At 31.6% G+C, this 19,771-nt stretch overlaps 2 protein-coding genes across 2 annotated transcripts in view; both read right to left on the reverse strand.

The window, feature by feature from the left end:
* Positions 1-597: 597 nt before the first annotated feature.
* LOC115882647 (serine/threonine-protein phosphatase 5-like) lies at positions 598-2,008 on the reverse strand. Its single transcript, XM_030900836.1, has 5 exons — positions 1,888-2,008; positions 1,599-1,830; positions 1,311-1,543; positions 1,136-1,259; positions 598-1,051 (listed from the first exon to the last, which is right to left on the reverse strand). Exons 1-5 carry the CDS (start codon positions 1,906-1,908, stop codon positions 942-944), a joined length of 720 nt encoding a protein of 239 aa, XP_030756696.1. The 5' UTR covers positions 1,909-2,008; the 3' UTR covers positions 598-941.
* A 5,927-nt stretch (positions 2,009-7,935) lies between these two features.
* The window catches only part of LOC115882902 (RNA polymerase II elongation factor Ell), an 81,253-nt gene continuing 69,417 nt past the window's right edge, over positions 7,936-19,771 (reverse strand). The window contains exons 9-13 of the mRNA XM_030901163.1: positions 14,577-14,693; positions 12,184-12,304; positions 11,949-12,091; positions 11,701-11,872; positions 7,936-9,759 (exon numbers count right to left, since the gene is read on the reverse strand). Of these exons, the coding sequence (XP_030757023.1) occupies positions 9,604-9,759; positions 11,701-11,872; positions 11,949-12,091; positions 12,184-12,304; positions 14,577-14,693 (709 nt within the window). The 3' untranslated portion in view covers positions 7,936-9,603. The remainder of the gene's footprint in view (positions 9,760-11,700; positions 11,873-11,948; positions 12,092-12,183; positions 12,305-14,576; positions 14,694-19,771) is intronic.

Genomic DNA, 19,771 nt, shown 5'->3' on the forward strand with positions numbered 1-19,771 from the left:
ATTTTACAACTGAAAGAGCCAATTATAATACCGCGAATATCTACGAAATCGTTAATTCAAAACACTTTAAATACCAAAAATGTTCGTTCTGCATCTGAAAAGAAAATAATATACAGGGTGTTACATTTAAAAAATCTTTAGCGTTTAAGAAAATTTAGCTGAGTATAAATAAAGTTAAATTCACTGTGTGTAACCACTTTTCGGATATACTGTTTTTAACCAAATTTTCAGTAAATAAGAAATAACATGGCAACACTGCATAGTGCTTCAAATAAAAATAATGTGTTATAACAGTATTTTATATGCTCGAAAAAAAGGAGGCTACAATTTAAAAAAAACTTTACAACTTATTATTCCTTTTTTTGGGACACCCTGTATAAAACAAAATATTTTTAGGATATGCACAAAGCTTTTTTTCATACCTTCGTCAACAACGACGATATTGGACTTCGCACTAATTGGCCACCCTGTATATTTACAATTTTTTAACTACTGCAAACAATTTGAATTATGGACTGCAAAATCGATAATTTTTCACTTTAAATTAGTATATAATAGGAAAATAGTCCAAATTAAAAAAATATATATAATAAAGTGTTTTTATCATTTAACATTTTATTTATTTGTATATCACTCTCACAATATCACTTATTGCACCACCTAAACACAGCATACAAAGTTAAAAAAATCTAATTTAATTACCTACTATTGAGAGAAAGTATTTTTTTGTACAATTAAATACAAACAAGGTTGTTTGTTAATACTAATAACATGCAATTGATAACATAATTGTTCAGCATTTGGACTTAGCTACTAAAATATTAAAGGTATATTTTTCTATCCATGTACAAATACTCCCAGAACAAAAAAAGTTCAAAAAAGAAAAATGTAAAATAGGAATGACTTGCTGAAATCTAAATTTGTACTAACACATTTATAATCTATAATTTTCCTTTTTTATATCTCAATCTAGCCTGAGATCTGGAATATCTTGGGGTTCTTTTAACTTCCTTTTCTTCGGGAATAGATTTTTCTTCTTCCTCTTCCTTATCTAGAATAAAAAAAGTATTTTTTATGCTCAAAAAGTGAAAAGAAATACTATAATAACATAATTTGTAGCGAGAAAAAAATTTACTTAGATCAGGAGGTGGTTCTAATAAACCTGCTCTTTGATTCTTGACATATCCTCTATAAGATTTAGCTATTCCATACCCTATTAACGATATCATGATTGTTACAACTGCCATAAGTATAGGATGCTGCAAAAAATATTTGTTGAAATGTGAAAAAACTTAATTCAAAACACCCACTGTTGGTTTCATTGTTAATAAACAATCAGCTATAAATATGGTAACTCCTATCACAATCCCAACTCCTGCACCAACCCATGGTACTTTCCTTTCATTTTCTGTTTGTCTTATCAGTTCTTTCGCAGCCCGATTCAAAGCTTCCAGAATAATTATATCATCGGGCTTTAGTTTAAGTGCAGCTTTATACGATTCATAAGCATCATTGTAATGTCCAGTAGCAAACTCTACTTCTCCTAAAAAAGGTCTGTATTAAATTTCATCTTCTTGGTACTGAAAGAAACTAAGTACCTTTACGGAAATATCCTTTAGGCCATGCAGGGTTTAAGTTGATTGTTTCTCGAGCATCGTCGATAGCGAAATAATACTGCTTTATTTTTAAGAAAGCTAGAGATCTGTTGCTGTACAACGTGTAATTTTCACCCTCTAATTTGATTGCGTGAGTATAGTGCAAGATCGCCTCCTGGAACTTGTTTTCTTTCACTGCTTTATTACCTAATTCTTTCAGAGTTTCCACACTCGGCTGTAAATAAACAAATTGGATATTTTGGAATGCTTTTTATAAGAAATATTTCTATACCTCTTCTTCTGATGTTTCCATTGAATTTATAATCCTAAAAGCTCTTGTTTATATTATTGTTTTCGGGAAGTTTTGTGAAAATCTAACCTCAATACTAAATGTCATGTCAAAAAAAAAATCTGACATAAATAATATAGGGTGCGTTCCGAAATTAAAACTAATCTATGACAAATCTCGAAAAGAAACTACCAATGAACATTTAGAATTCACGCCCAATAAAAATTCTGGAAACAGCGCCCTCCCACTCCAGGTTTATATGCGAGGGAAATTTAAAATTTGTGAAGTTGGTTCTTTTCTCTGTAAAATTAGACTATAGGATTCGACAAATTTCCTTTCTTTGTAAATTAATGCTGATTTATGTTAATGAAATGTTAAGAAAGGAATTTGGAATGGTCAATGATAACTAAAACAACGTATCTGTGATGCTTTCATATATGTATATATATAATATATTGAATATAGATCAAAAATTTACAATGAAACGATATATGTCGTTACAAAACTAAGCCACTTTCGATTTTCTTAAATTGGACATTTACAACTCGGTAATACGAAGGTATATACAGATTGGTTCAAGCATGTACAAGTTACACCATTTTAGTCTATCTCTTCTATGTTCGTATTGATCGTGTGGCCCTCTTACGTGGCTCGTCATCATTTATTTGTAAATCTAGAGAGAAAATAGAGCCAAAAAGTCGCTCTAAAAATATCCTACGGTATAATATGATCACTGGACAGTAAGTTTTCATTTGATATAGTTTTTATATATTACCGACTGTTGAATAAATGACTTGCATTACATTGATAAACGATGTGGAATTTAAAAAATGAAAAAATCTTTATCAAAATATGCAAGTACTTTATTAAAAGTCGAGTATTTCTCTAAAATTTTTAAAATATAATCTATAAAAAACCTTATTTACCATCATATTTTTTTGCATCGAAAAATTTTGCATCATGTAATTTAAATTTTTTCTCTAATTTTAGGAGTAAAAACGTTTTCATCCATCGAAATAAAAAAACACCCAACAAAAACAATCTTGATCCGTTCATTTTACTAAAAATAAAAATTACACAATTTCCCACTATTAACGACATACTTTGTTATATTTATTTCTTTTATATATTTTTTTGGAGTTTTTATAATGCTTCGTTTTCACGAAATGAAAAGCTAGAAGAATGACAAAATACAAGCATACTTCTTAAGTATTAATATAATATAATAATAATATACAATTGGTATAACTTTCTTCCAGCGTTCCCGTAGATAGCTTGTTCTATACTTGAAAATTTTAAACTATATTGGTATTGGTCCAAAAATTTGATTGCTTCGAGTAAAGTCCTTAGATATTTTATAGTGTCACTAATTTCAATGAATAAAAAGAATAAAAGGCAACCAACCATCACAAAACCCCTTTATTGACAGTTTGTTATTTTTATTTTTTATTATTTCATGTTTATTTAAAATTAGTTTTCTGTAAAGTGGATAAATCTGGATAAACATTTCGTTAGGACTCCCATTCTATATGAACCTTAGAAACTTATATAGAAAAAATATTTACAAACTGATTTTGTATGTTTTGTGTGACTTATGAATTTTGTACAGGGTGGGTCAAATTCGACGTTTTTAAATGGAAACACCCTTTTCTATAGGAGATAGACAAAAACTAATATCGGTGTCCGGAGATCAATTTTTGTCAAAAACGGGATGGTGAAAACCGCATATCGATATCTGTTACCGTTTCGGAGTTACGGGGTGTTTTTCAAAAATATGCATTTTTAACAAATCGCTGTAACTTTTTTGCTATGGAAAATTTTATGTTTTTATGAAAACATTTCCAAAGCAAATTTTTTCGTAGAATTTAATGGTTTAAGTATAATTTTTTTAAAATTAATAATTTAAGAATTATCAACAGAAAATTTGATTTTTTATATGGGACTCCCTGTATATTTTTAATTTATTGAAAAGGATTTAAAATTACCTTTCCAAAAATATAACACACTTGATATTTTGCTCGATTCCTCTTCGAGATATAGAGTAAATAAAAACCAAACCTTTCTTCTTCCGCAAATATATCCATAAGATTAGATCCATGGCACTAAGTCAGGCGGCCTCGACGGTCAACGGCTGGGATCTTGGTTAATTATTCAATTATTCTTGAAATTTGCTGCAAATATTTGCTGATAACTTCAGCGTTCAGAGGCGGTGCGTCGTCTTGCTGGAAAAATATGTTTTCCAGTTCCATTAAGGGCATATCATCAATAAGGGGTCCAAAGCCTACTAGTTAAAAGTGGCGAACTTTTAAAAATTCTGTATTTCGAAGGGGATTATAACAAAGTATCAAGTGTGCTATATTTTTGGAAAGCTAATTTTAAATTCTTTTCAGTTAATTAAAAATATAGTGGGTGTCCCAAATAAAAAATCAATTTTTCTGTTGATAACTCTTAAATTATTAATTAAAAAAAATTATACTTAAACCATTAAATTCTACGTAAAAAGTGCTTTGGAAATGTTTTCATAAAATACAAAATTTTCCATAGCAAAAAGTTACGGCGATTTTTAAAAATGCATATTTTCGAAAACACCCCGTAACTCCGAAACAGTAACAGATATCGACGTGCGGTTTTCACCATTATGTTTTTGATGAAAATTGAGCTCCAGACACCGATATTAGTTTTTGCCTATCTCCTATAGAAAAGGGAATTTCCCTTTAAAAGCGTCCAATTTGACCCACCCTGTACATTGTTGTAATCTTTTGGTTGCTGTTATTTTAAATTTCCCGCCTCTAAATGGAGGTCTATTATATCTAAGAACTTACTTAGTTATTAACAAAAATCTAAGCTTACAGTAAAAAAAAAGATAGCTTATATGACATGATTAGATATGTTCAAATAATTTTCTAACCAAGAAAACAGTGGTACAAAACAAGCTGTCGTGGAACGCTGTAGGGCTTACGTTTAAAAATATTACATGCTGCATCAAGGACGTGCCAAAGTCGTCATCATAAATCAGAAATATGTACAATCACAACCGACTTAACTATCTTCTCCTTAATATATTAATTTTTTTAACATTTTTTTCCTCAGGAAACCTGGCTATTTTTAGGACAGTCAACGGGAAGGCAATCAAATCTTCTCAACAATAACTGACAAGGCAAAATAATCTATTGCCCTTCCCCAAATAGTAAATATTAAGTATTATACAGGGCGTGGAAATTAGACAAATTTAAAAATCAGTAAAAAATTGTAACACTAGAATCATTGTCATACAGTCTAACCTTCTACATACTACAGAGCGCCCCAACGAGTTCGCGACAATTGAGAAAACTTCAAATGTATTATCCCGTTTGTTGTGAACTTTTCGGTACACCCTGTACATACCTCATAATCAAGTGGACTCTTGGACATTTGACAATTAAAACCAATTCTAACGTAATTTCCTACAATAATTATTTGTCACTGTCCAGAACCTGCTTGATCATAAAATTTGGCAATTAAAAAAAATCGTGATTGTCAATTCGTCAAATATAACCCCCACCCCTGCATAGAAAAGACACTGAGCGCGCTCAAACGTCAAAAAATGGCGCGCTATTTGAAAAACGCGTCTGCCAGACGCCATCACAGTCTTAAAAATACAGAACAAAAGAAATTAATAAGATCTGAACTACTGGAACACGATAAAAAATATTTGGCTAAAAATTAACTAACTTTTCATAATATTAACAATAATTTTTTCCCAAGTGAAACACCATACGATGGGAAAAAAGGCGTCGCAGTAGCCTTTAAAATGGTAGAAAAATTAAAAGTTATGTTAATTTTTTACTATAAACAGATAGAAATGTTTGTTTTAGATGATTTTAACAATAATTCTAAACTTGGAAGAACAGATACATTCGTTTTAAACAAACTGACTTAAAAAGTTCTTTAAAAAAACTATATTTTGTGAAATTGTTCTCAAAATTTTGCACTATAATTGACTTAACTTACTACAATTTAAAAAATTGACTATTAAATAATTAACCGTGTCCAAACATAAAAATATAACAATAAAAAAAATTAAGAGTTTCCAGTAGTTCTACCATAACGCTTTGTTAAAGGACACTATTGCTCTATATAAGAAAACTTTAGACCCTATACACATCAATAACAAATCAGAAGTCCATAAAAATGAAAGTAATCATCCAAAAAAAAAACAGTATTATGTACAAAAACACGAATAACAATTGATTTAACAAAAAAATAAATCGTAGCGGGCCCGATCCGACGCCCCCTGCCTATCTGGACGGTTTTTTTTTAATTCTAGGATCGAAATGGAAGAAAACGTTTCAATGGATAACTGTTTACGCCCTCAGGATGACACATCGTCCGGCGCGCGCTACGAAAAAATTGACTACAATTGGCTTTTAGTGGAATTTACTATTTAACAGCTCTCGTTGTACGGAATCGGTTAGAATAAAACCGCAAAAATTACATAACCTTAAAAATTTTCTCCAAAACCTGAGCATATTTACAATGGAGTTAAAAAAAAACAAAAAAAAATTCCAACTGTTTTCATACAGTACCAATCAACAAAAAACTTGGTCTAAAGCTTAAACTGACGAAATAAGAATCAACAATATACAGGGTGTGCAACAAAGTTTGCAATAAATGGTAAAATTATTTATTATTGAGTTAGAGAAAAAACATTTTTTTTTCGAAAAATAATAAAATTTTGAGTCTCTGTATATTGATAAACTTGCCGAACAACTTTTCTCTTTGACTTTTTCGAAATTTAATCACTTAACCTCAATTTTTGCATATATAAAGAGAATCAATGTAGGTTGACGCGATGACATGAGTTATTTTAGTTTTGTTATTAAATATCCTAAAGAAATTCTAAATATATTTTTTTAATAACTCAATAATAAAACATAATATACCATTTGTAACAAACTTTCTGGTGCACCATGTATAACAGGTAAACAATTAACCGTCTATAATCACTTTTGGCACATTTGCGACTCACAAGCTGATCGTCGGAAGAATATAAAGTATCATAGGATCGAGAGAGAAAAAAACGCCGTCACGGTAGCTTTTGAATCGATGACATTTTTTTCTATCGGGTTGACCCCTATTATATAAGTCGCTTATTAAAAAATGACATAAAAAATTTCCAAAAATTAATATTTAAATGAAAAATGTATGTTTATAGGCACGACAATGAACCGGTAAAAAAATATTTCTGTTTGGAATTAAATATTAATTTTTGACAAATTCCGATGTCAATTTTAAAATAAATGGCATATATTTATGGTAATTTATTTATCGATTTTTATTTCAGAAGCAACCGTAACGTCGTTTTTTTTTCAGATCAATCAGCTCATGTCGAATAAGTTTACTGCATAGAGAGATACTCAATACATATATCCATACTCGTTTTACTCCTTGAAAGATGTTTGATTGTTTTCCTTGAAAAAATAATTTAATTTTAATCTCACTTAAGTATTTAATCAGTGGCTCTCAAACAAAAACAAACAGAGCTAAAATAATAAAAATAAGAACGTATTTCAATACAGATTTTTTTAAACAGGACCGGATTTTTAAACCAAAATATTCAACTACTTGAATAACCAAACCAAACCAAAGAAGGCCCTTAATAAAAATTAAATTTCTAGATATGTATAATTGACTTCAGACATTATACCGATCGGGTCATTGTAGAAGCGTGGTCTGGATTTTAATGTGTAACACAGTGATAATTTAAAACAGCTTAATCAAAAATCAAACGAATTAAAAGAAAAAAAAGTTATATTGATACATTTCTTCTATGCGGTATTGCCGGATTTTGCGTCAAAATTTCAAACCGCACAAGTAGGCGTCTACGAAAAATGTTGCATGGTTGGATCTTTATTTTCCATTCAATCACTTTCTCATTTTACTATAACTGTAATCGACATATATAAAATGCTAATGTTTATCTGTGTCGTCTCTACTGAAGTAACGACTTGCTCTAGAAAGTTGCTCTTTTTACTAAAAGATAGCTAATTGGCACTTCTAAAAACTGTCGTCGCCGGATTTTTTGTTTTCCATTTAAAAAAAATAATAAAAAGTATTTTTTTCCTGATCTCGTGACGGATGCGCCAGGCTTCAACTAGTAGATTATATTTAGCTTAGATATATACTATCTTCTTTTCGGTAGTATTTTTATTCTTAGCCCTACCTACGCCAGTAAAATCCGGCAATACTGTATGCCGCTTTTTATTTTGTCTCTCTGTCTGTCACTTATACCTCTGTCTGTCACTTATACACCACGGCGATATGGTGTCCAGTACAGTATATTAATTTCAACAGCAGTTTAGTGATTTATTTCCTGCAGCAATATGCAAGAATGGACTTTGACAAAGTTTATAAAAAAATAATGGATATAATGTCCTTGTAATTTAAAAAAATTAAATAAAAAAGCTTAATTCATTTACTGAAGCAGCTGAGTATTTTGATACGTCAAACCAAGAATATTATTTTCAGTCCTTAGTTCAGACTACGTATTTTAAAACAAAGAATTTTCAGCGATCATCCAACGTTATGTCTTATATTTTTGTAAAGGCCATACAAATTAAAAACCGTTGCACGTCATCGAGCACGTGCTTACATTTTAGACAACATTGTTGCCAGGTTGTAACAGAAAGATAGAACGCACAATAGATCAGTAAGGTTTTTTATTTTGTATGACCTTTACTTCGTCCCTCAACTAGATGAAAGAGATTGTTTACGTCATTTCGTAAATTACTACATATTGTGTCTCTGGTAATTGTCATTTATTTGAGCCTATAATTTTACTCATTTTACTTTGTTCACATGGAATCCGAATTGCGGTCTTCGGCCATATCATGGTCAATGGCCTACCGAGTGGCGAGTGTCTAAATCGACTCTTACTCGTGAGATATCCGATCTCATCCGGCCTTGAACCGGCGTGAATGAGCAGTGTGTGTCAACACTAACAACCTAACCAAACCAGTGCTTCGACGTAGCCGTGCTGTTGCCCAACTTTAGAGTTTTATTTATATTTTTTTTTGGTCAAATCTACAACTGCGGCAAAAACAGAGGGATAAACTCAATATTGTTCAATATTTTGTAAGTACAATCAATGATTTATTTTGTGTAGTTCTGAACTTACAGAGCATTAAAGAGCATCATGGTATAGCCCTTAGTTCTTTCCATGGATTTATTTTTATTACCGGTACAATTAGTTGAAAAAATCTGCTATTAAAACACAATCAAAATTAATAAATGCCGGAAAAAAAACGGAACTCGCTCAAATAATATTTTAGGAACGTACTTAAAATTTTCTAAACAATATGAACTGATTTCAGACACACCCCGAAACTTACATTTGAAAAATAATGATGACGTAACGCTGAAAGATCACTGAACATTCTTTATATAACGAAAGGAAGCCACAAATATGGAATATAGTAGAGTCAATCAAATTGTGTCCGGCAAATTTCGCTTTTGGAGAAAGACAGAGCGAAGAAGACTATCCATAATAACTGCGGAAGATTCTCGCAGGACAATAAAACAGAGACGGAAAAAGATATGCGCGCTGCGAAAAGTAGCAGTCGTAGTACCAAAAAGTACCGTCGCACGCATCATCGACGGATATGTCATCGAAGTTTCGTTCCACCGCGTATATTCTGCCCGATTTATTCTCTCCTGGATCGATTGGTTGGACGAGTAGGGCTAACAGTGCACCGCGGGCGCCTGGTCGTAGTCGCTGACCAGTTTCTTGATGTGCGACAGCTTCTTGTGCAGGTATTCGAAGCGGATCTTGGCACGTTGGTGTTCGAGGTTCTTCTTCATTTCCTGGTACTCGCGTACGATTTGTTTCTTAATGTCCTGCAAACAAAATTAGGGAGCGATGAGTATCTAAACCAGCCGTTCTCAAATTTTTTGGAAAATTTTCTGAAATATAGTTGTTATATCAAATATGGGAAAAATTTAAACCAGCGGTTCTCAAACTTTTTGTAAAGTATTTAGCAAAGATAAGGCTCTAAAATAGCGGTTCTTAAACAGCCTCTACACTATCTCCGAAATCGTAAAACATTCCTAAAACATTTCTGGAAATACTTTCAGAAGTATTCTCAAATATAAGCCCGCGTTAAAAAAATTAGTTTCTCCGTTTCCTGAAATTGTTCGAGACGCGCCGTGATTGGTTATTTGTTTTTTATTGTTAACCAAAACTAATTTTTATAACACGGGCTTATATTTATTGTACTATTTTGTGAAATAACACGAAGCAATCAACGCCAAACGTTGTGGTGGCTTCAGAAAAATAAAAAAAAGTGCATTTAGAAAACAGTTACCGATGGTAGATTAAATTGGCCTTTCCTCTAAGGTTACACAAGAATATTTAGTTTTAATCATTGTCTAACATTATTAATTATAATATAGTAAAAACATATATTTCAAAACTTAAAATCGTAATACCGCTGGGCAATACGCAGTGACTAACTGTTCTGGCGGCTCTATTTTTATAAATAAGCATTCGTCAATAAATGAAATAAAATTTACCAGGCGTTACTTTTTACCACACTGTCTAATACACACACAAAATTCAGTTTTTTTAGTATTTGGAGCAATTATTACTACAACGTAAATAGTCAATTAATGTAGTTTGAATACTAAGATCATATTAATTGGTCCTCTAACAAAAAATATTTAAACAGTCTTTTTTTTATTTTTTAATTAAATAAGCGAACTATATCGACAATATTAGTATCTGTACCCTTTGAAAATTTGTTACATCTTTAAAAATAAGCTAAAATGTCAATATTCCATGGGTATAGTGATAAATGAGGTCTACATTATAAGAAAATGCATTTTCTATGAAAACTTGAAGAGATGGGTAAAAATGGAACAATACAATTTGATAGACAATTACATTGTGCATCTGATTCACGTAAAATATATAGGGTGTTCCATTTAAATTAAACAAGTTATTGCCGTTTAAAGCTAGTAATTATTTAATACACATTTTTGGACACTCTGTATAATGTAGTAAAATTTTTATTATTGCAACACAATATCTGATCAATAAATAATCTTCAGTAAATATTTAGTATTAAAAACTCTGATACTCTTGGAGAAATAAAGCCTTAAATTTTTTACTGCAATTTCATAAAATTGAAAATATTTCAAAAACCGTAAGGTTTAAGTGTGATAAACTTTAATCAAATTTACCTTTATTTCAATCGTAGAATCCAAAAATAGAATAATATACAGGGTGTTCTATTTAAAAAAATACAACTATAATATTTTTTACTTATTTGGGACACTCTGTATCTGGTAAAAATATTTTTAGATTGTAGCTCTAATAGTCCTCCAACGAACCCAAAACTGACAATTTGTAAAAATCTAATCGTTTAGCTACAATACTCCGTGTCGTATGTGGTGAACAACCCTGTATATCAACATAATGAGATGTAATTAACGAAATATCATCGTAACAACAGCTATTTTAGAAACGTCTAGGTTTACTTATTTCACTGAGATTTATGAGAAAAAAAATTCTTTGCCTCGGGTACAGATACCGCCACGTTTTCTAACGTATATGGAAAATGGATTTAAACCAGCAGTTCACAATCTTTCTGACATATTTAGAAAAGCGGTTCTCAAATTTTTTGCAACGTATTTCAGAAATGTTGGGATTAAAAACAGTGGTTCTCGTTTTTGATAGTAGCTTAACTGCCTTTTTAATAAATTCATAGAAAAATAATTGTGTAGAAAGTTCTCACTCTGAAAAATAATCACCTGTATGATAAATATATCTTTACTTACTTTATATTTAGGGCTATGTTCACCTTCCAACTTCAATTTCGCTTCTAGCTGCTCGAACCTTTTGGATACCTTCTCTACCAAAGGATACAGGCCCTTGTATTCGGCGTAATCTGCGTTGAAATCGGCTTTGTATGCCCTTTTTTGATCAACGTTCGTTATGGTAACGTAATGCCTAAAATTAAAGAGATCATTTTTAGTAAAGATCCACTTTCTAGTTTTCGCTAGATCCAAAATCATTGAATACTTACTTTTTATAATCAGGAAACTCTTCTTCGACTGTCAAACATTCCTTGGGGCCCTGCACTGGAGACTTATCCGTCACGGCTACTGGCAGGCCTTCAGTCTGGCTATCGGGACTCACCCTGGCTATCCTTTGACTACTTGAAGTAACCTGCAGATGTTTAAAGAAAAAAAAAGTCAGTAAAGAAATTACTTATAGGTTTAGTATTAAAATTGCAGTTAATGATAGAGAATATGGCTGACCTTAGTGTTATTGTTCCGTCTGTCTTTGTCCCTACCATTGGACATTGGATTTGATTGAGGAATAGGACTATTTGTGCTACGTCGCATGTCGTCGGTTGGATGACGATTATTTATTGGAGACCTGTAGAAAAATATTGAGTGAATTACCATATTAACAATTATATACGGTAATAGCAAAACATTTTCCGATGCGCGTCATCAATCATATCGAAATTGACACTAAAGCCTATAAATCAGACTAAATGAAATTTTGGCAAAAATATTTAATTTGTTGTATAATTTAAGATACCGAGCAGCTCTTCATTTTACTTTATGGAGCAAATGATTGGAACAGATATTTTTTCAAAACTGCCGTCATTTGGTTAATAATTATCGTATCGTCCTGATTTTTGCATATAAATACTCATGAGTGTTTAGCGCTTCCGACAAGCCTAAATAACTGGATTATTTTTTATATTTTCGATTTGTTTACATTGTCCGAGCATAATATAACTTTGAGATAAAAATCTCTGTTGTAAATTTTAAAACTGACAGATATGAATACTACCATATAATTAGTTATACATTTAGTTACAACATATTCAAAATTTAGGTCTATCGGTTTATGCTAGCAGTAATAACGAGTATAAATAAAAAATGGTTGAGTTTAGTTTTAGCGCTATTCTTACAGAAAATAAATTCTGAACTTTGATCAAATGACAAGAACATTATCATTGCCAATATCTCCTGGTTATAATTAGTTCTTTTTTCAAAATATTGCATTGTTTTAGCTTAAAAAAACTTGAATTATGCGGCTTTTTTTGCGAGAGCTACCGGAGCTGCGTTAATAAAGAGATGGCTGTGTACGTCAATCATAGCCACAATAGACTGTAATTTTACCTCGTCACGAGATTTTTTGGAAATATTGCACTTCCATTTATCCGGATTTCTACTAACTTTTGACCTTTCTTTTCGGTCGCATTTCCCTCTATTTACTAATAAATAATTTATAAAAACGCACAAATACTACTGGTAGTAAACAAGCTGTAGCAAAAATTTTCTATACTCCGTGTAAACAAAAGACTATCGCAAATACTGTCTTTCTATTGACGTACATAGCCATCTCTTTATTAACGCAGCTCCGGTAGCTCTCGCAAAAAAGCCGCATAATTTCAAGTTTTTTTTAAGCTAAAACAATGCAATATATTGAAAAAAGAACTACATTATGACCAGGAGATATCGGCAATGATAATGTTCTTGTCATTTGATCAAAGTTCATAATTTATTTTCTGTAAAAAATAGCGCTAAAACTAAAACCAAAGCTGAACGTGCGCTAAAAACGGCTTGCGTTGTACTGACCATTTTTTTATTTATACTTGTTATTACTTTTAACAAAAACTGATAGACCTAAATTTTGAATATGTTGTAACTAAATGTATAACTAATTAAATGATAGTATTCATATCTGTCCGTTTTAAAATTTATATCAGAGATCTTAAAGTTGTAATATGCTCGGGCAATGTAAACAAATCGAAAATATAAAAAAATCCAGTTATTTAGGCTTGTCGGAAGCGCTAAAGACTCATGAGTATTTCTATGCAAAAATCAAGACGATACGATAATTATTAACGAAATGACAGCAGGTTTAAAATTATTTATTTCGTTAAATCGGCGCGCAACAACGCGTACTGCCTACTAGGCTGCCTGCGGTCACGCGCTAAGGTCGTTGTGCAATCCGGACGCTCAATTATGATCATAGATTATGATAATGTCAGTCATTATTTTGTGTAATATCGTGTTGTTGAATCTTTGGGAGTAATTCTCGTTTTTTGCCGATTTTCATAGTCTTCTTTTAAAAATTGTACTTTTAAGCACATACAGTTCTTTTAAGAACTAAATTTTCGAGTTTTTGTATTGCATTTCTTGAAATTTTCTGTCGAAAATATGCCAAAGCATTTAAACAGTCGAAGCAAAGAACTTGTAGCTTTTCTAATAAACTATTTTGAACAAGAACTTGACAATAAAGGTCCCTTATTACCCTTGACTGCATTCAGAGAAGTAAGTTTGATTGGTATGAAGTACATAATACCATTTTTAAAGTTATTTCTACTTATTTCCATTTGTAATGAGTAGCTACTGCCTTAACTTTAAATATTGCTACTGTGAGTGTTAGTGACTACTGTTAATAAAGAAATTAATTACTAAAATATTAATTATTAAGTTAAAAATAAAACGTAAAAATCTTCACAATCACAATCTGGCAGCGCTGTCGCCATCGCTTGTCAGTCAAAGTTGATCACGTGCATCGGAAATTGTTTTGCGATTACTTTATATATATATATTTCTTTTAAGTGTATGTTAGTTGTTCTTTAATGGTAAATAGTTTAGAATTTTAGTATTAATAATGTAATTACCCGCTCCTGAATGCCTTTTCTCTGCTTACTCCAAATGTCAAACTATTGGCGCTATCACACTGTCGCTTATTTCTTTCGTCCTCGGCTGGCGGAAGATTGTCATAGGAGTTATAATACCTGAAACGTCACAACAAAAACTTATTAAAATTAAGATTTTTTCACCATTTTTAGTATGCAAAATTAATTCTTTATCAGAAGTATAGATTTTTATACAAAAGTACTATTAATAACGTATATTTAAATTTTAATAATTTTGATGGCTTATGTTTAATTTTGTTCAAAAGGGCGTAGTCATTGACATTAAAAAAAATCTGATGTAACTTTTCATAAAAAATAAAATCTTATTATGAATTAAGTGACAGACAACAGTCGTTCTAAGGGTAAAAACATAGTAGAGCGACGAGGCTAGAGGCACAGCGACGAGGTAAGCGTCGCGACTAGAATTTGATCGTGTATTGTAATGGAGGCAAACACAGTAAAGAGATTGCCGAAGCGTCAAGTGACGAGACAAGATAAAAATATGATTTCTTGTCGCGTTGACCCTGGAATGCGTGTGGCCTTTTTTCAGTTGACTGGTATCATTATGTAGGAGGAATATTGAAAAAATCGGACTGGATGTTGTCTCACTTCAAAAAATAATGTATGGTACTGTCCAAACTGTTTGCGCGCTTGATTAATGGGATGTACAGAGTAGTTTCTGTCCAATTCCCCCACTGCTATAAGTCCGCGAAGCGCCGCATTATCGAATAAAATCTCATCTTCACTGTCGGAGAACATTGTACATACTGGTTTGAATTTGGAAAGTCGAGCAATAAATCGCAACTTTTGTCTCCTTACTATGTACGTGTCTCCTGTCGCGTCGCTTATCTTGTCTCTTACCTCGTCGCTGTGCCTCTAGCCTCGTCGCTCCACTATGTTTTTACCCTAAGGAATTCTCTCGAATAACTTTACGTCTCTACACAACAAATATTTTAAAATTACTACATATATTTGATGTCAATTAAACTTTTAGCTACGTAATCAACAGTCCTGTCTCACAATGTACCGTTTGTGTCCAGGAAGGGTTCATAGCAAAGAATATCTTAATACCCTAGAAGTCTCGTCTGGCATCAAAATCTGACCTGTCGATGGGGCCTCGCTTTGGCGAGCGAGGCCCCAACTTCGTGGAGCCTCGCTATTTTGCTCGGAATTGAACGAATAGACGCGCGGCGTTGCCTTGTTTTGTGTGTACTTTCTTGAATAGTTTTAAATTATAGTTTTAAATTTTATCTATTGCTATAATCAGTCTTTCCGTTCTCCGCACTCCGCAGTTTACATATAATATTATCTTATATAATTCCCGTGTTACAGTTTTGGTTACCGTACTCCTCCGAAACGGCTTAACCGATTTTGATGAAATTTATATGTATATTCAGTAGGTCTGAGAATAGGTAGTTATATATTTTATACCCTTAAATGATAAGGGTAGTCCACCCCATTTTTTTTATTTGTGTGAAAACAATATTTTAATTTTTTTATTTGGCATTAAAAATACAAACAACACTAAATTTTCACTGTTCTACTTTCATCCCCTATTTTTAATAGGGTTGTTTTTTAATTTTTTGTTACCATCTCGAAACGGCTTAACCGATTTTGATAAAATTTTATATGTATATTCAGTACGTCTAAGAATAAGTTGTTATCTATTTTTATACCCTTAACTGATAAGGGTAGCCGAGAGGGTAACTCACCCTCATTTTTTTTTAGTTTTTGAAAAGAAAAAAATGTTTTTTATTTTTTTATTTGGCATTAAGAAATACAAACAACCCTAAATTTTCACCGTTCTGCTATCATCCCCTATTTTTAATAGGGGTTGTTTTTTATTTTTTTTGTTGCCATCTCCGAAACGGCTTAGCCGATTTTGATGAAATTTTATAAGTATATTGAGTAGGTCTGAAAACAGGTTGTTATATATTTTTTATACCCTTAAGTGATAAGGGTAGCCCACCCCCATTTTTTTTTATTTAAAAAAAAAAATATTTTTATTTTTATTTTTTTTATTTGGCATTAAAAAATACAAACAACCCTAAGTTTTCACCGTTCTACCATCATCCCCTATTTTTAAATAGGGGATGTTTTTTTTTAATTTTTTGTTACCATCTCCGAAACGGCTTGATCGATTTTGATGAAATTTTATATGTATATTCAGTAGGTCTGAGAATACGTTGTTATCTGTTTTTATACCCTTAAGTGATAAGGGTAGCCCACCCCCATTTTTTTATTTTTTGAAAAAAAAAATATTTTAATTTTTTTTATTTGTCATTAAAAAATACAAACAACCCTAAATTTTTCACCGTTCTACCCTCATCCCCCTATTTTTTAACAAGGGTTGTTTTTTAAGATTTTTGTTACCATCTCCGAAACGGCTTAACCGATTTTGATAAAATTTTATTTGTATATTCAGTACGTCTAAGAATAGGTTGTTATCTATTCTATACCCTTAAGTGATAAGGGTAGCCGGAGAGGGTAGCCCACCCTCATTTTTTTTTTGGAAAAAAAAATATTTTTTTTATTTGGCCTTAAAAAATACAAACACCTTCCTAAATTTTCACCACTGTTCTACCATCATCCCCTATTTTCTAATAGGGGTTGTTTTTTTGATACCATCTCCGAAACGGCTTGGCCGATTTTGATGACATTTTATTATGTATATTGAGTAGGTCTGAAAATAGTTTGTTGTCTATTTTTTATACCCTTAAGTGGTAAGGGTAGCCCACCCCCATTTTTTTATTTTTTGAAAAAAAAATATTTTAATTTTTTTTATTTGGCATTAAAAAATACAAACAACCCTAAATTTTCACCGTTCTACCATCATCCCCTATTTTTTAACAGGGGTTGTTTTTTAAGATTTTTTGTTACCATCTCCGAAACGGCTTAACCGATTTTGATAAAATTTTATATGTATATTCAGTACGTCTAAGAATAGGTTGTTATCTATTCTTATACTCTTAAGTGATAAGGGTAGCTGAGAGAGGGTAGCCCACCCCATTTTTTTATTTTTGAAAAAAATTATTTTAATTTTTTTTATTTGGCATTAAAAATACAAACAACCCTAAATTTTCACTGTTCTACTCATCATCCCCTATTTTTTAATAGGGGTTGTTTTTTTAAGTTTTTGTTACCATCTCCGATTGACCGATTTTGATAAAATTTTATATGTATGTATATTCAGTACGTCTAAGAATAGGTTGTTATCTATTCTTATACCCTTAAGTGATAAGGGTAGCCGAGAGGGTAGCCTACCCTCATTTTTTTTATTTTTGAAAAAAAAATATTTTTTTTATTTGGCCTTAAAAAAATACAAACAACTCTAAATTTTCACCGTTCTACCATCATCCCCTATTTTTTAATAGGGGTTGTTTTTTTTTAAATTTCTTGTTACCATTTCCGAAACGGTTTTGCCGATTTTGATGAAATTTTATATGTATATTCAGTACGTCTAAGAATAGGTTGCTATCTATTTTTTATACCCTTATGTGGTAAGGGTATTCCCTCATTTTATATTTTGAAAAGAAAAATGTTTTATTTTTTTAGTTGGCATTAATAAATACAAATAACCCTAAATTTTCACCGTTCCACCATCATCCCCTATATTTTAATAGGGGTTGTTTTTTTTTGACACACTTTCATCACTTAAGGAACCTCTGTACAAAATTGCATACTCCTAGTCCTAGAACGGATTTTACATAAAAATTATACAAATTTTTACCCTTAGTTTTACCCCCTTAAGGAATGAATTCCAAAAATCGCTCTAATTATTCAATTACGCTACATAATAAACCTCTGTGCAAATCATCATATATAATCATCATCATATTAATCATCATCTAAAACCGATTTTAACAAATTTTTGTACAAATTTTCATCCCTTATTTTTTAGGGGATGCATGCCTAAAATTCGCTTCTAGGTACTCACTTTCATCATTTAAGGGACCTCTGAACAGAATTTCATACTCCTAGTCCTAGAACGGATTTTACATAAAAAATTATACAAATTTTCACCCCTAGTTTTATTCCCCCTTAAGGAATGAATTCCAAAAATCACTCTAATTATTCAATTACGCTACATAAGGAACCTCTGTAAAATTCTCAAGATTCCTTGAACAGAATTTATTGTTCCAGAACGTTCAACCCTTCATTTCACACCCTTAGAGGGCGAATTTCCAAAAATTGCTTCTTAGTGCTAAATTACGTTACATAAGGAACGTCTGCAAAATTCATACTTCTAAAACCGATTTTAACAAATTTTTGTACAAATTTTCATCCCTTATTTTTTAGGGGATGCATGCCTAAAATTTGCTTCTAGGTACTCACTTTCATCATTTAAGGGACCTCTGAACAGAATTTCATACTCCTAGTCCTAGAACGGATTTTACGTAAAAAATTATACAAATTTTCACCCCTAGTTTTACCCCCTTAAGGAATGAATTCCAAAAATCACCCTAATTATTCAATTACGCTACATAAGAAACCTCTGTGCAAATTTTCATATTCCTTCAACAGAATTGTTTCAGAACGTTCACCCTTCATTTCACACCCTTAGAGGGCGAATTTCCAAAAATTGCTTCTTAGTGCTAAATTACGTTACAAAAGGAACGTCTGCAAAATTCATACTTCTAAAACCGATTTTAACAATTTTTGTACAAATTTTCATCCCTTATTTTTTAGGGGATGTATGCCTAAAATTCGCTTCTAGGTACTCACTTTCATCATTTAAGGGACCTCTGAACAGAATTTCATACTCCTTGTCCTAGAACGGATTTTACATATAAAATTATACAAATTTTCACCCCTAGTTTTACCCCCTTAAGGAATGAATTCCAAAAATCACTCTAATTATTCAATTACGCTACATAAGGAACCTCTGTGCAAATTCCCATATTCCTTGAACAGAATTTATTTTTCCAGAACGTTCAACCCCTCATTTCACACCCTTAGAGGGCGAATTTCCAAAAATTGCTTCTTAGTGCTAAATTACGTTACATAAGGAACGTCTGCAAAATTCATACTTCTAAAACCGATTTTAACAAATTTTTGTACAAATTTTCATCCCTTATTTTTTAGGGGATGTATGCCTAAAATTCGCTTCTAGGTACTCACTTTCATCATTTAAGGGACCTCTGACAGAATTTCATACTCTCTAGTCCTAGAACGGA

Source organism: Sitophilus oryzae, unplaced genomic scaffold (assembly GCF_002938485.1).
Source record: "Sitophilus oryzae breed Bouriz unplaced genomic scaffold, Soryzae_2.0 scaffold_179_pilon_pilon, whole genome shotgun sequence".
Classification (NCBI taxonomy): domain Eukaryota; kingdom Metazoa; phylum Arthropoda; class Insecta; order Coleoptera; family Curculionidae; genus Sitophilus; species Sitophilus oryzae.

Bases quoted from the DNA above. Each gene is read 5' to 3' on its own strand.
- LOC115882647 (XM_030900836.1), bottom strand. From the start codon at position 1,908: ATGGAAACATCAGAAGAAGAG. The intron at 1,831-1,887 runs GTATAGAAATAT...GTTTATTTACAG, and splicing joins TGGAAACATCAGAAGAAGAG to CCGAGTGTGGAAACTCTGAA. The intron at 1,260-1,310 runs GTGGGTGTTTTG...TATTTTTTGCAG, and splicing joins TATTAACAATGAAACCAACA to CATCCTATACTTATGGCAGT.